A 12,155-nucleotide genomic window follows, 5' to 3' on the forward strand; every position below is an offset into this window, starting at 1 on the left:
GGTGTATTGATTGAAGGGAAGGGTATTGGGTCAGGGTATCCCATGTGCTGGTCAATGACAGGTGCAATAGATGCGATTGTGCTTCCAGATGGCACAGCCCCAGAGCACGGTCTGTGTTACAGGGCTGCAGAGGCAAATCCTGTATAACAGGAGGGCACACAGGAGACTGAAAAATACTGCTTTGCATTCTTCTCAGATTACCCAGGCTATTTACTCCTCAGGGATTCACAAATCTGTGTTACTGTCCTTCAGTGAGCACAGAAAGGGTGGGCTGACTGGTTCCTATCCACCACTGTTAACCATCTTCTGTCCTTTATTGCAGTGGAGTTTCAAAGGAGTATACAAGTAGCAGTACCCAAATGCAGCTGAAATTCAGTGACTGATTACTTCTCATAGGTTCATTTTAAAGATCCTGTAATCAGTAAGGCAAGAGAACTTGCTGAAAGAATGGAAAAGACAAAATTAAAACATAGAAAACATAATTTGCCCGAAGTCTTTGAGACAAATGGATAGATACAGACCATTACTAGAAAATTACAGTGTTTTAGTTGCCATCTCACTGTCCACTTTGTGTAGTATTTATTCATCTCTTTTAACTTAATAGAAACACCTGCCTCTGTCAGGAGCACCTTGCACAGATTTGATTGTAATTTTTCTTGTTAATAGTTGTCTATTAATATCATGTAGTCCTTAACTTCAGTGACTGCAAAATAGACTGCAAAGAATGTTTCCACTCACTCTTGCAATTTATCATCTGATTCATTAGCCTGACGTTCTAGATTGTGCTTCTGTTGTGTCTGATTTGTAGCTAACTTGGGTTTGTTTTCCCTTTTCAGAGAGCAGATATAGCTGTTGCCCCCCTCACCATAACACTGGTGCGAGAAGAAGTCATAGACTTTTCCAAACCCTTTATGAGCCTGGGCATCTCCATCATGATCAAGAAGCCTCAGAAATCTAAACCGGGCGTATTCTCTTTCCTGGATCCTTTGGCTTATGAAATTTGGATGTGTATAGTCTTTGCTTACATTGGCGTCAGCGTAGTTCTTTTCCTAGTCAGCAGATTCAGCCCTTATGAATGGCACTTGGAAGACAGCACTGAAGAACCACGTGACCCTCAGAATCCTCCTGACCCTCCAAATGAGTTTGGAATATTTAACAGCCTTTGGTTTTCCCTGGGTGCCTTTATGCAGCAAGGATGCGATATTTCTCCAAGGTTTGTTCCATGTCACTCCATCACCTTTTTGCATTTTATGGTCATTTTCTGATGCCATGGTGCATATACGTTACTTTTTCAAATTTCTTTTTTAATTCCAAATTTTTTATTTTGAGATTCCATTCAATGTTCAGCATCATCTTCAAGCCACCATGCTTGCTAACATTCACCTCCAGAGTGAGTAGCATTGCTTATAATGCCATTTATGCATTTCTGCCAGACTTATATTCACCATGTTAAGGCTGTAAAATGCATAGGGTTTTCTGTTTTCAGCAATGCTTGGAGGGCTACCGTGTTTTTGCTGCATATCTCATTTTACGGTCATCTCCTTGGTGCATAAAACACATTCTGCTTTGCAAAATAAGAATTATTTATTTTTGAAAGTCACATGCAACAGCACTTTAAAGCATCTCCACTCCCATTAAGGCTCCTGCTAGTCTTTTTACTTTCTTTTGAGCCTAATTTCTCCGGTTTTGTTTTTCTTGAACCATCCTTTCATCTATTAGTAATTTGCTTTTCACCACATTTTTGCATATATTTGGGTCTCTGTATTCACTGTGTCTGTACTGCCTTGTATCTCTATTGTTATTTCAGTCCAGTCTAATCTGTTGTCCCTCTATTCATAGTCAATATGGTCTAATAAGCATTGCCAGTTTCCATAAAGATATTTCTTATTCATGAAGACAGTCTTTCTGGATAAGGCTGTAGTAAAGTATGTTTGACATTAGTTCCAGTGTAACCGAGAACAGGGCTATTAACTATTGTAGACTTAATTTCTGTATTTGAAAAACCAGCTGAGAATAGTGAGGTTCCATCTGATTGAACAGTGCATACCACAGATGTTTTTTGAATAACATATAGCATGTTTCTGCATTTACACTGGTAAAATGCTTTAGTGATATGCTTGTGATAAGCAGTAAAATTATCTAGTTTCTTAGTGAGGGAGCACTAATTATATTTTGTATGACAATAATCTAATAATCAGTTTACAGCTATTTTAATTATTCCAAATACCTGCTTAGTACAAACAGGATGCAGTTTTTCCATTTAACAAGGTTGCTATTTAGAGGAAGAGAGGCAGATCATTTCTGAGCATTGGCATTTGAAATGCACCTTTTTAATCTCCACGTTTGTTACCTTTTTCAATACCTGAATCACTGAAAAGTCGCCAGGTTTTCCTGGTCCATATAGCAGTGGGGTTCTTGAGTAGCCCCCATGAAACAAGTGACTATGAAGTTTCATGGGAAAGATCATGATTTTACCTGTTATAGTGTAACAACAATCCTCTAAATTCACAGTCGTTGCATATTCAAATGTCCTTCTGACGGCAGTGAGATCCAGGACTTTGGTAGTTACTGGTGTGTGCCTGGTGATATTTGATGCAAGTCACGCCCACATTTTAAAAGTCTTGACAGCAGCAATTGTATTTCATTCTTACCAACGAATCCATGTGTACCCTCTGTAGCACACACACGTTTTGCCCTGGCTGTGACCACGTGTCAGTTTTCCCGGTTCCCTGTGCCTGGGTGTGCTGCCTCCCTGTGTGGTTACAGCTGTCGGTCTGTTCTTCCTGTTCACGCTCCGTGTTTCTGCTTTATGCCTAAATCCTGCACTGAAACTTTGCCTCCCTGCTTGCTGTGGAAGGGGATGAGCAGTGATAACATTTAAATTGCTGTTGACCATGTGTGTGCCCAACATAAAGGACCGGGAAATAAGCACTGGGACATCACATGGAAAGCTGCAGGCATTGCACTGTTTCCACTAGGTCTGGTTATTGACAGTTAAATAGAAGTGCATAGGATTTTTGTTAAGCTCTCATGTGACTCTTTGGTATGTTCAGCCATTTCCCTTATATAACAAGAGGAACATAATCTGGTTTTTCTCAATAGTACCATGATAAGTGCCTTGGATATACCTACAATAAAGAAAAGAGGCAGCAGTATACCTATTTATTTTAACTGTCCATCAGAAGCTATTAGCTCAGTATTAATATATAACCCTTGTTTGAAAACATTGTCCAGTTCTTTTGTTATCTTCTATGATAACATTCCAGACAGTTACATGCATTGTTACTGAAAAGAAAGACAAATTTAACACTTGGGTTTAAATTCCAGAAACACTGTTTCTTTGACCTATATGTTGATTTAAGTTGATTAAAATGTCAAATTTCTTTTCCGTAGAAGGGACTATTCCCAAGTATTCCATTCTTAATCCGTATCTTTGTAAGGTTACGCCGTTCACAGTACATTGACTATATGAATGTTTCATACTATTTTATTGCCATTAAAAGGGGCTTCATTCTTCCATTGTGAGTTTTGTCTGAATAAATTTCTTATATGAGAGCATACAGCACTTGTAGAGAGATGCCGACAAGCAGTCTGGAGAGATCACTTTTGTACTTGCTGATAAAGGCTCTTTCAGCTGCCTTTGTGTGGAACAGCTGTGACATCTAATGACTAGTTAGATCTGTCCTCGGTGAGTATGCTGTGTGGATATTCCAGAGGATATATCCCTATACTCTCCTCTCTATATTTAATAGGAGTCGTCTAAACAGAATCAGAGAGCAGCCAAAGGGTGGGGGTTAGTGCACCCCTTGATGGAATCAACACTTATTTCAGCAGTTTTGTTCTGCTATCAAAGGCTGCTGTGTTTTCTGCATAGTGAGCTAAAGCATTGAAAATTCACTTTTGATGGATCAAAAGTAGATTATTAAACTTGCTTTTATGTGAGATGTGTACAGCAAATGGAATCAGGAAAAGACACAGTCAGATTTGTAACACTGTTTTGAGCGAATGTATCTTTGAAAACTCTATGTGAGCATGTATTTTCATTTTGCTCTTTATTCATGTAGAACAAAGAGGCTAGATTAATTAATTGCTGATGGAAAAAGACAGGGGGTTCATTAAAAACTGTCTCAAGAGGTTGGTCATTTTGAGGGTGTATTTCTAGGTCCCTGTTTTAACAGCAGGAGACTCGAGAGACTCCTATTAAAGGCCATGGGAATGACTTTGTGGGACTTTCACAGTAACAATGAGAGCCAGGTAACTAGAGATTTCTGAAACTCCCACTGCCATTCCTATGATGGAAGCATCTCAAGCCAGTGCTTTAGATGCTGTTGTTGAGTGTGTTGTGTCCCTGTAGCTGAGGCGAGGGCTGGCTGGGTGAGAGAGCGAGGGGCTGGGCTCGCAGGTAATGTGTGCTCAGAATATCAAGGGCTTCTAGACCAGGATAGTTTGTACCAAAGTTGTTCAGGGTTATTTGTCAGTACAGCAACCACCTTGTGTCGATCCAGAGAGCCCAATTAAAGACTGAGTAGTTGTGAGAAGCTTATTATTTCTGTGTACTATAGGAAATCAAATATGTTTTATGGCCATGAGCAGAAACAAAATTCAAGCTATCTTGATAAATGAGGTTTTGGTTGAATGTATTATTCTCCTGGAAACTGAATGTGAATTTGAATATTTATTTTGTTTTTTCTCTCGTTACTAATTTGCTCTCATTTGACTCCATGCTTCCTTTTAAATTTCCTCTCAAGGTATGCACTCTTCCTTGCTTTTGAAAACACCATCTGACTTTGTTTTGACTATGGAGTTATAATTGTGTTATTCCAAGTCTGTGTTGCTCCTCTCATTTGTTAGCACTCTATTTCACTTTAAAATAATGTCATACAAAGTATCTAATTATTGAGGGGATTGGGAAAACTACATGTTGGGATAAAGCATTAGTTGTTTTGGTTTTAAATTACAACACTACACATGTGAACAGGTGTGTCTTCAGAAAATGTGGTGCTGGTATTAAAAGCTGTGATTGATTTTTCTATAATTATCTGAGTAGTGGACAAACATTTCTGTGGGTCACAGTACAAACCATATGGTTATTCTCTGACTACCAGCCTGGTGGTTCATGTACTAACCCTTTTTCTCCTGCATCCCTCCACACCAGCCCCTGCAGTGGGTATAAGGAGTCTTCGTATCAGCAGATGGCCTGGGGGGAACTGGGGTCCTTTGGGCAAGGAGGCTGCCAGGCCATGCTTGTCCATGTCCTTGTTCTTCAACTCTGTCTGTCTGTCTGTCTGTCTGTCTTTCCTTCAGTGTCAGCTTTGTGGTTTATTTAATCTTTCTTTTGCCCCATCCTGTGCTCCCACCAGTGACAGCCATGTCAGCCCAACTTCATAGTAGCCGCTGTTTAATCTTCCTTCCTGTGCTCATGGGAAGAGTCTGAGAGAAACAACTTCAGTGTCATCCAGTTTTCTTTCAAGTGACCTCAACTCTTCTGAAAACAGCTCTGGTCCGCTTCTAGCAAGACCCCTCTCTTGCATGTAGGACCCCTGAGGAAGTACCTTCTTCATCAAGGGATCCCCCCATTCCCCCCCTCCCCTGCCTCTCAGCTGGTCTGTTTTTGTCCTGTATCTGTCTGATTTGGTTCATGCAGGTTGCAGGATCTCTGGGGTGAGATATTTTTACCTTTCTTGGTGTGCTGGATGCTGTCTGAGCATGCAGCCCAGCACAGAGTTTTTATTGTTGCAGCAGTGTGAGCTTGATGTTTCACTGGTTTGGAAAATGCTTGTCTTCTGCACATCTCCATCCCAGCAGCCCATCTGTCCTGCTAACAGAAGGGGCAGCTGCCAATGCAAGTAAGAAATTTCCTATGGGAAACAACAAGGAGAACGAACACATACTATTTTATTCCCAATGCTTCTACTGAATTTATCAAAACACTCTGGCAAGTCTTTTCTTCATCTTCCTTTTTCAAGGCCTACCTTAAAGCAACAGGGCTAAGAGAACCTGGAAAGTCCAGATAGAGCTAGTTCTGCTGTAGGCAAGTGGATGTTTCATCTGCTGTACCTGCTACCCAAAACCTCTGCTCAGTCTGGCTCTGAAATTGTCTACCTCATGCATGGAGAAGTTCAACTCCAGATCTTCTCTGAAGACAGAAAGTATGTAGTGAAGGAAGGAGCAAAAGTAAGATGAGTTTCACCTGATGTAGCCATCTGAAAGCAATGGACTGATTTTTAGCGAGGCATCTTGGTTCCCTCCAAGGTCATGAAACAGATGATTTAGATTTATCCTGCATTACAGCAAATGAGATAAATCTCTTTCTGAGTGTGTCTGTCTCCTCTCTTTCTGTCCCTTGGCTCCAGAGGAAGCTTTACATGGTGAGTTCAGCAGGCGCTGCTTTGTAGTTGGCTCAAATTGTGTTAGCCCATGTAAGAGGCCGATTCAGTGTGTAGGGTATCAGGTTGTACAAAATAGCTAAAGCCAAGACCCTCCCTGGTAAGGGAGCTGACCAGAAAGAACTTAAGCCCTCTGTAAAATCCAAAGATATTCAGGCGAATATGCCTGATACCTACAAAGAATGTAGAGAGAGGTGGAGAGATTCCACGACTTCATGCATTATTCTGTATTTATATTTCTTCAAATTCCCTTTGCAGTCACTCAGTAGCCTTCTGTTAGTGAGCACAGCAGCTGCACAGCCCAAGCTGAAACTTGGAAGCCTTTTATCTTCTTGGAGGCCCTCAAGAAAGGCAGAGAAGCCTCCTCTGATGCTGGGTGATCGGGTGGATGTGTGCCTGCCCTGAGGAACCAGCCTGCATCTGCCCTCTTGGTGGGAGCTGCTGCTTCAGCTCCGTGGGCAGAGGAGAGTGGAGAACAGTAGTGCTTCACCTCTGTGTTTCTTCTCCACATTCCTCTCACCTGTTCCAGATTGATTTCTCTGTTTTTATTGTGTTGGCAATTTTTTTAGTTTGGTATGTTCTTTAATGTTGGATGGATAATTTTTTTTCTTTCTTTTATTTCTTAATAATTTAATGGCTTTTTTTTAATGGCTCAGGCAATCTCAGGCTCTGGCCAAGACTGGGCAGTTTACCAGCAAAACCCCCCTATGTGGGTGGGGTGGGGGCATGGCACAAGACTTTTGCTTTTTGCCTACCTCCATCTGTTGGTAGGACAACTTGTACCCACTGTCTGGGGATGGCACTGAGGGGCTTGAAGGAAACAAATAATCAGGTAAGAGTTTTCTTGCTTTTTACTTCTTCTCTTCACACAAACTGAGGACTACACCACCCAGGTTCCACCAATGTGTCTGGGATTATTTCTCCACTTAGCAGAGCTAAGGGAAAACATATGAAATAGCTTTGTGTCAGCACCTGAAATGATTCTTGGTCAACATACTGTTTGAAGGACGAGCACTGTACGTGGCAGTGACATTCCCCACCCGGCTGAGTGACGTGGCACTGGCATCCTTCAGCCCAGGACAAATACTTTGAGCCTGGTGTTCAATTGCTGTAAAGCATCAAGAGCTCTTACTGACAGGATCTAGACCTCCTGACCATTAGGCATTTTGTGATTGTATGTTTGCAGATAAGCTTTTTTTTTTTAGTCCTTATTGGATCCCTTTAAAAAACCTCAACAAAACCAAAACACAGTTAATTTTTTTTCTATTTCCTTCTCTGTTGCTCTGGTGGTTATAAATCAAGAATATGCTTGACTTGGAACAGTGCAACATGCGAATTTTAATTAACATAAAACATAAACCAAACCAGCCTCTCTCCTCACTTCAATATGCAGATTCAGTCTGTAATTCCTGCTCGGTTGTGATGAGAGAAGGATACTGCATCATTTTTGGTGTATTCCTTTGCATGTTTGCTCAAATTCCTTTTTGCAGTTTACTGTATCTTACATTTTGGGAGTTGATGAAGTAAAAGGTACATTTGTGTCCTCCAAGCTGGGCAGCCCCCAAAAAGAGACAATAGCAGCATATCACAGCAGGCAAGTCCAGCACAGGGAAAGATGGGCACGTGGAAAAGACAAAAGCCTTCTCCAGCAAAGTATTTGTGGAAGTCAGGAGAGCTTGTTCCTCTCCAAGCCTCAAATGAAGTATTTCTTAATTGATTGTCCTTGTTTTCACTGAAAGGCAAAGGGATTTCTAGATAAGACCAGATGTGTTCGAGTTTTCTCCCTGATGAAGGCTCTTAGGAGCTGGTTCACAGTCCACCTGTTCACAGATACCTGGAGGATCTGGACAAAAGGGTTGTGCATGTGAATTTCTCTTCAGTGAAGAAGAAAATAATCAAGGAATGTCTTCAAAGCAATTTGATGATGTGTGTTTTTCCATAGATCTCTCTCAGGGCGAATTGTCGGAGGAGTCTGGTGGTTCTTCACTCTCATCATTATCTCTTCCTACACTGCTAATCTCGCTGCCTTCCTTACGGTGGAAAGGATGGTTTCACCCATAGAGAGCGCAGAGGACCTGGCTAAACAAACCGAAATAGCCTATGGCACTTTGGATTCAGGTTCAACCAAAGAATTCTTTAGAGTAAGTCTGTTCAATCTCCACTAGAGTTTTTCTGAACTGTAAATGCCTAATTTATGGGTTTCAGTTGTTTGGTTTTACCCAGCTGTAATAGCTGTTCTGGTGAAAGCTGCTTTGTGCAATCAGGACAGGCCTGAGTGCAGATTTTAATATCAAAACGCATTTTATCAAAAATGAGTGGTTTTGCTCAACCTGAAACATGTCAAGATGGAAATGTGACCTCTGCATATCATGCGAAAGGTTTTGTAACACCAGTTCCAGAACCTTGGTCTGATGAGCAATAATGCAGTTGTTAGCACAATATTTAGCAGAGAAAACTCTTTGTGAGGAGTGATGCTCTTGACCTACTTGCTCTGCGTGCCCAGCTGGCAGCCGGTAATGCCATCCGACATCGGTGCTCACTTGCCAGAACGAAAGGGGGATGGGAGACATGTGTTGCTGCTCATTTCTATTGGTGCATTGATTGCTGCCATTGTTGTTTCTGTGTCTTCATCGCTCACCATTGTCTGGCTGTGGCCCTGTCAGGCAGTCAGGGGTAAAACTTCTGTACCCCAGAACACTGGGGTGTATTCACCTTGGTTAGAGAAATGCTGGGTTTGCAACATTTGGGGGTACAGGGGGTGCACACTTTTATTTACGATCATCCTTTCTCTCTCCTCTTGCCAAGCCACAAGCTGAACTGCAGAGACTTTGGTGAGGGGCATTAAGAACTCTAAATATGACCTCAGGCCACTTTTATGTCTCTGAAAACGTTGTCCTGAAAAGCTCTTATTTCTGGCCTTCCAAGGGCAAACTGAAATGCTCGGCCCTTTCAGGGAGCTCTTGGTTCTCTCTCAGCGGTGCCAATCAGGTGCCATTCAAACCAACATTTTTTTTGTATAGAAAAGTGGTCAGTGCTGCAGGACTAATTACTGCCTGTCACGGATGCTGGCCAGGTGCAGGGGGGAGGGAGGAGGGAGGAGGCAGACAAAAAACCCTTGCTGCTGTAGGCTGATGAAATACCAAGGGCTCCTTGAATAAATCCTGAGGGCTCCTTGGATTTACTTAAAATTTCAATACATGACAACACACATACATGTGCATGTACATCTAATGTAAAGATGAAAGTGAATGCAAAGGTATTTATGAAGCTTTTGTACTCTGCCTTACCTGCATGTAATGTCTTTATATTCAGATGGATACTCAGTAGTTCTTAATTAACTGTCATAGCTGGTACATTACAAAGGCTTCTGTTTGTGTTAAAATCCTGTGAGGTAAACACTGACCCTGTAAGGGTGACATTAACGTATAAAAAGTTTTGTTCCATTTAATTATCAGCCTGAGGCAGTATTATCTGCTCAGCAAAAATTAGTTGAGTGGACCTGTCAGAAGAGGTAGTACAACTTGATTAGAAATATTGGTTCCGTTTATAGTCACTATACTGTTCTTAGAGGGAAAAATATCTTCTTTTGAATATCATGTTACTGTTAATACAGAAAGAGGGCTTGTATAGGGGTGTTTCTTCATTTCCTTAATAGTTTGACACAACAAGGAAATCCCTTCTCGTGAAGAGATCAAAGGAGTGAGTGTTTTGTGTGAAAGGATACAAAGTCTGGTAAATGTATGAGTACTTTGTTGTGCTGTTGATAGTCTTGAGATGAGCTGTGACTCTCTCCTGGTGCTGGGGAAAGCAGGGCTGTAAATGAGGCTGATCTGTCAGGAGCTGCCAGTTCCATCTGGCCAGGAGAGGAGTCAGATGGGGATGGAGGAGAGCAGAGCCCTGGTAGTGTGGAGTGAGGCTGGATGGGCCAAGTGGGAAGAAGAATGGGCCCTAAGTGGTTCTTCTCTCTCTTCAGCATTCTCAAGGCACACAACATAATTTCAGTTGTATTAACTTTTGCAGAGTAATTAATTTGAATAGGGTGATGCAGCCATGAAAGTGTTGTAATTAGAGTCTTCTTCAGTTGATTTGAAAAGGGCAAAAGCTTTGCCTTAGATTAAATGTGTATGTTCACATAAATACTAAATTGTACCGTCTTTATTAGTTACTTAATGAGAGGGTAATGGTGGCTGAAACTTGAAATAAGTCCTAGAGGACTCTGGGTTTCTGAGGTCCTACAGCACAGACTGCACTTCTCTATGTTTTAGGGGATTTGTTCTCCCTTGGCAGATCTTTTTTCACTGCTTCTGGAACATCAGTGGGAGTGATGGTACTCTGAGTCAGAAAAGCTATGGGTTTTCCTGGGTACAGGGTGATGCTTATGCCCTGTGTAAGGGGAATATCCTCTCTCACCCATTCTCCCCCAGCATTTAGCCAGTTTAAGCAGCAGTTGGCTGAGTGGTTCAGGATCAGGTGCCCAGTAAGAAAGGAAGTTTTAACTGAGGGAAAGGTGCATGAGGAAGTTAGTGCAATCCTTGTTTACACCAGTTGCCCATGCTTATCTACACACTCTGGCTGTGGCATGTGTAGGTAAATCTTCCCTAGAGATGGGGGAAGTTACTTGGCTGTGAGCAGGCAGTCAGCACATGTGTAGATGCAGCAAGAACAATAGCTATCTCTTCATAGAGCTGTAAGGCTAACGTTTTTCAAAGATATTAGTCAGATATTGATCTTAATGGTTACTGTTGGCCAGAGAAAGGTACCAGCAGAAAGGAAAAATTGCCTCCTCACACATCATAGAGGGAGCTTCAGATCCCCACCGTGTCGTCTGCGTGTGCTTAGAAGGAGCTCCTTCAGGCCATGGCTCCCTTCTACCAACCCCATTTCCAGATAGGATCATTTTTGAAGGTCTCCTTTACAGTGTAAATACCTGTGAATACCTGAAACTGGAGCGATACCAGCCCCTCAATTCAGATGAACAGATGGTAATGACTTTCAGCCACTTCAGGCCTGGGCAGACTCCAGCCAGTGACCTATTTTGCAGTCCTGGCGGTTTCCCTGAGCATCTCAATGTCTCCTGGGGAGACACTGTCCCAGCTATGTGGGTTAAGCTGGATACACCATGGCTGTTCCAGGCAAGCACGGGGACTGCTGTCGGCCTGACACTGCTCTCACAGTCCAACCACAGCCAGTTTGTTGTAACAGCTTCACAGCAGACACTATTCACACTTCTCACTTGTTGGTGACTCTCTGTGTAAGGGAATTTGTCCTCCCGGTGTATCTAAGAATCAAAGGAACCTTCCTGTGTTTTCATGGTTGTTGCTTGTTTCTGCTCAGAAACATTTTACATTTTGCACTAATTAGCTTATAAAGGCATTTAAATGGCAATCAATAGATTACATCAATTCCCTTTTGGCTTCTAAAGGGCACTCATCCATATTGAAAAGGAAAAGAAAGAACCTCTCCTTAGTTATTTATTAACACACGGTCCCAAATTAACAATGCCAAAATACCTCTTTCTCTTTCTTGAGCACTGGTGGAGGCCTGTATGAAAAAGCAGTTTCAAATCACTAAACTACTGCTTTTAAGGGTGTATCTGTTAGAATTATCTTCTAATACATTCAATTAAAGTTTCAGCATATCTGAGCAGCTTATCAAATCAATATAACACCATTTAATCTAAATTCAGCACTGAGCCTAAGTATAATACCAGTCTAATAGATTTCACCTCCAATATGCATATATTCAAAAGGCATGACCTTTACAACCAAT

The 12,155-nt window shown here is 41.8% G+C and overlaps 1 protein-coding gene across 9 annotated transcripts in view; it reads left to right on the forward strand.

The window, feature by feature from the left end:
• Window positions 1-12,155, forward strand: part of GRIA3 (glutamate ionotropic receptor AMPA type subunit 3) — a 602,976-nt gene that overhangs the window by 558,045 nt on the left and 32,776 nt on the right. For 8 of the 9 annotated variants that reach the window (XR_004359634.1, XM_032702135.1, XM_032702133.1 and 5 more), the window contains 2 exons: window positions 837-1,213; window positions 8,329-8,527. Coding sequence is in view for 7 of the 9 variants with exons in the window: in XM_032702135.1 (XP_032558026.1) it covers window positions 837-1,213; window positions 8,329-8,527 (576 nt within the window). In the remaining 2 variants the exon portion in view is untranslated. Of the gene's footprint in view, window positions 1-836; window positions 4,749-8,328; window positions 8,528-12,155 lie in introns of all 9 variants that reach the window. The other variant, XR_004359635.1, reaches the window with a different exon arrangement.

This window comes from Chiroxiphia lanceolata, chromosome 14 (assembly GCF_009829145.1).
Source record: "Chiroxiphia lanceolata isolate bChiLan1 chromosome 14, bChiLan1.pri, whole genome shotgun sequence".
Classification (NCBI taxonomy): Eukaryota; Metazoa; Chordata; class Aves; order Passeriformes; family Pipridae; genus Chiroxiphia; species Chiroxiphia lanceolata.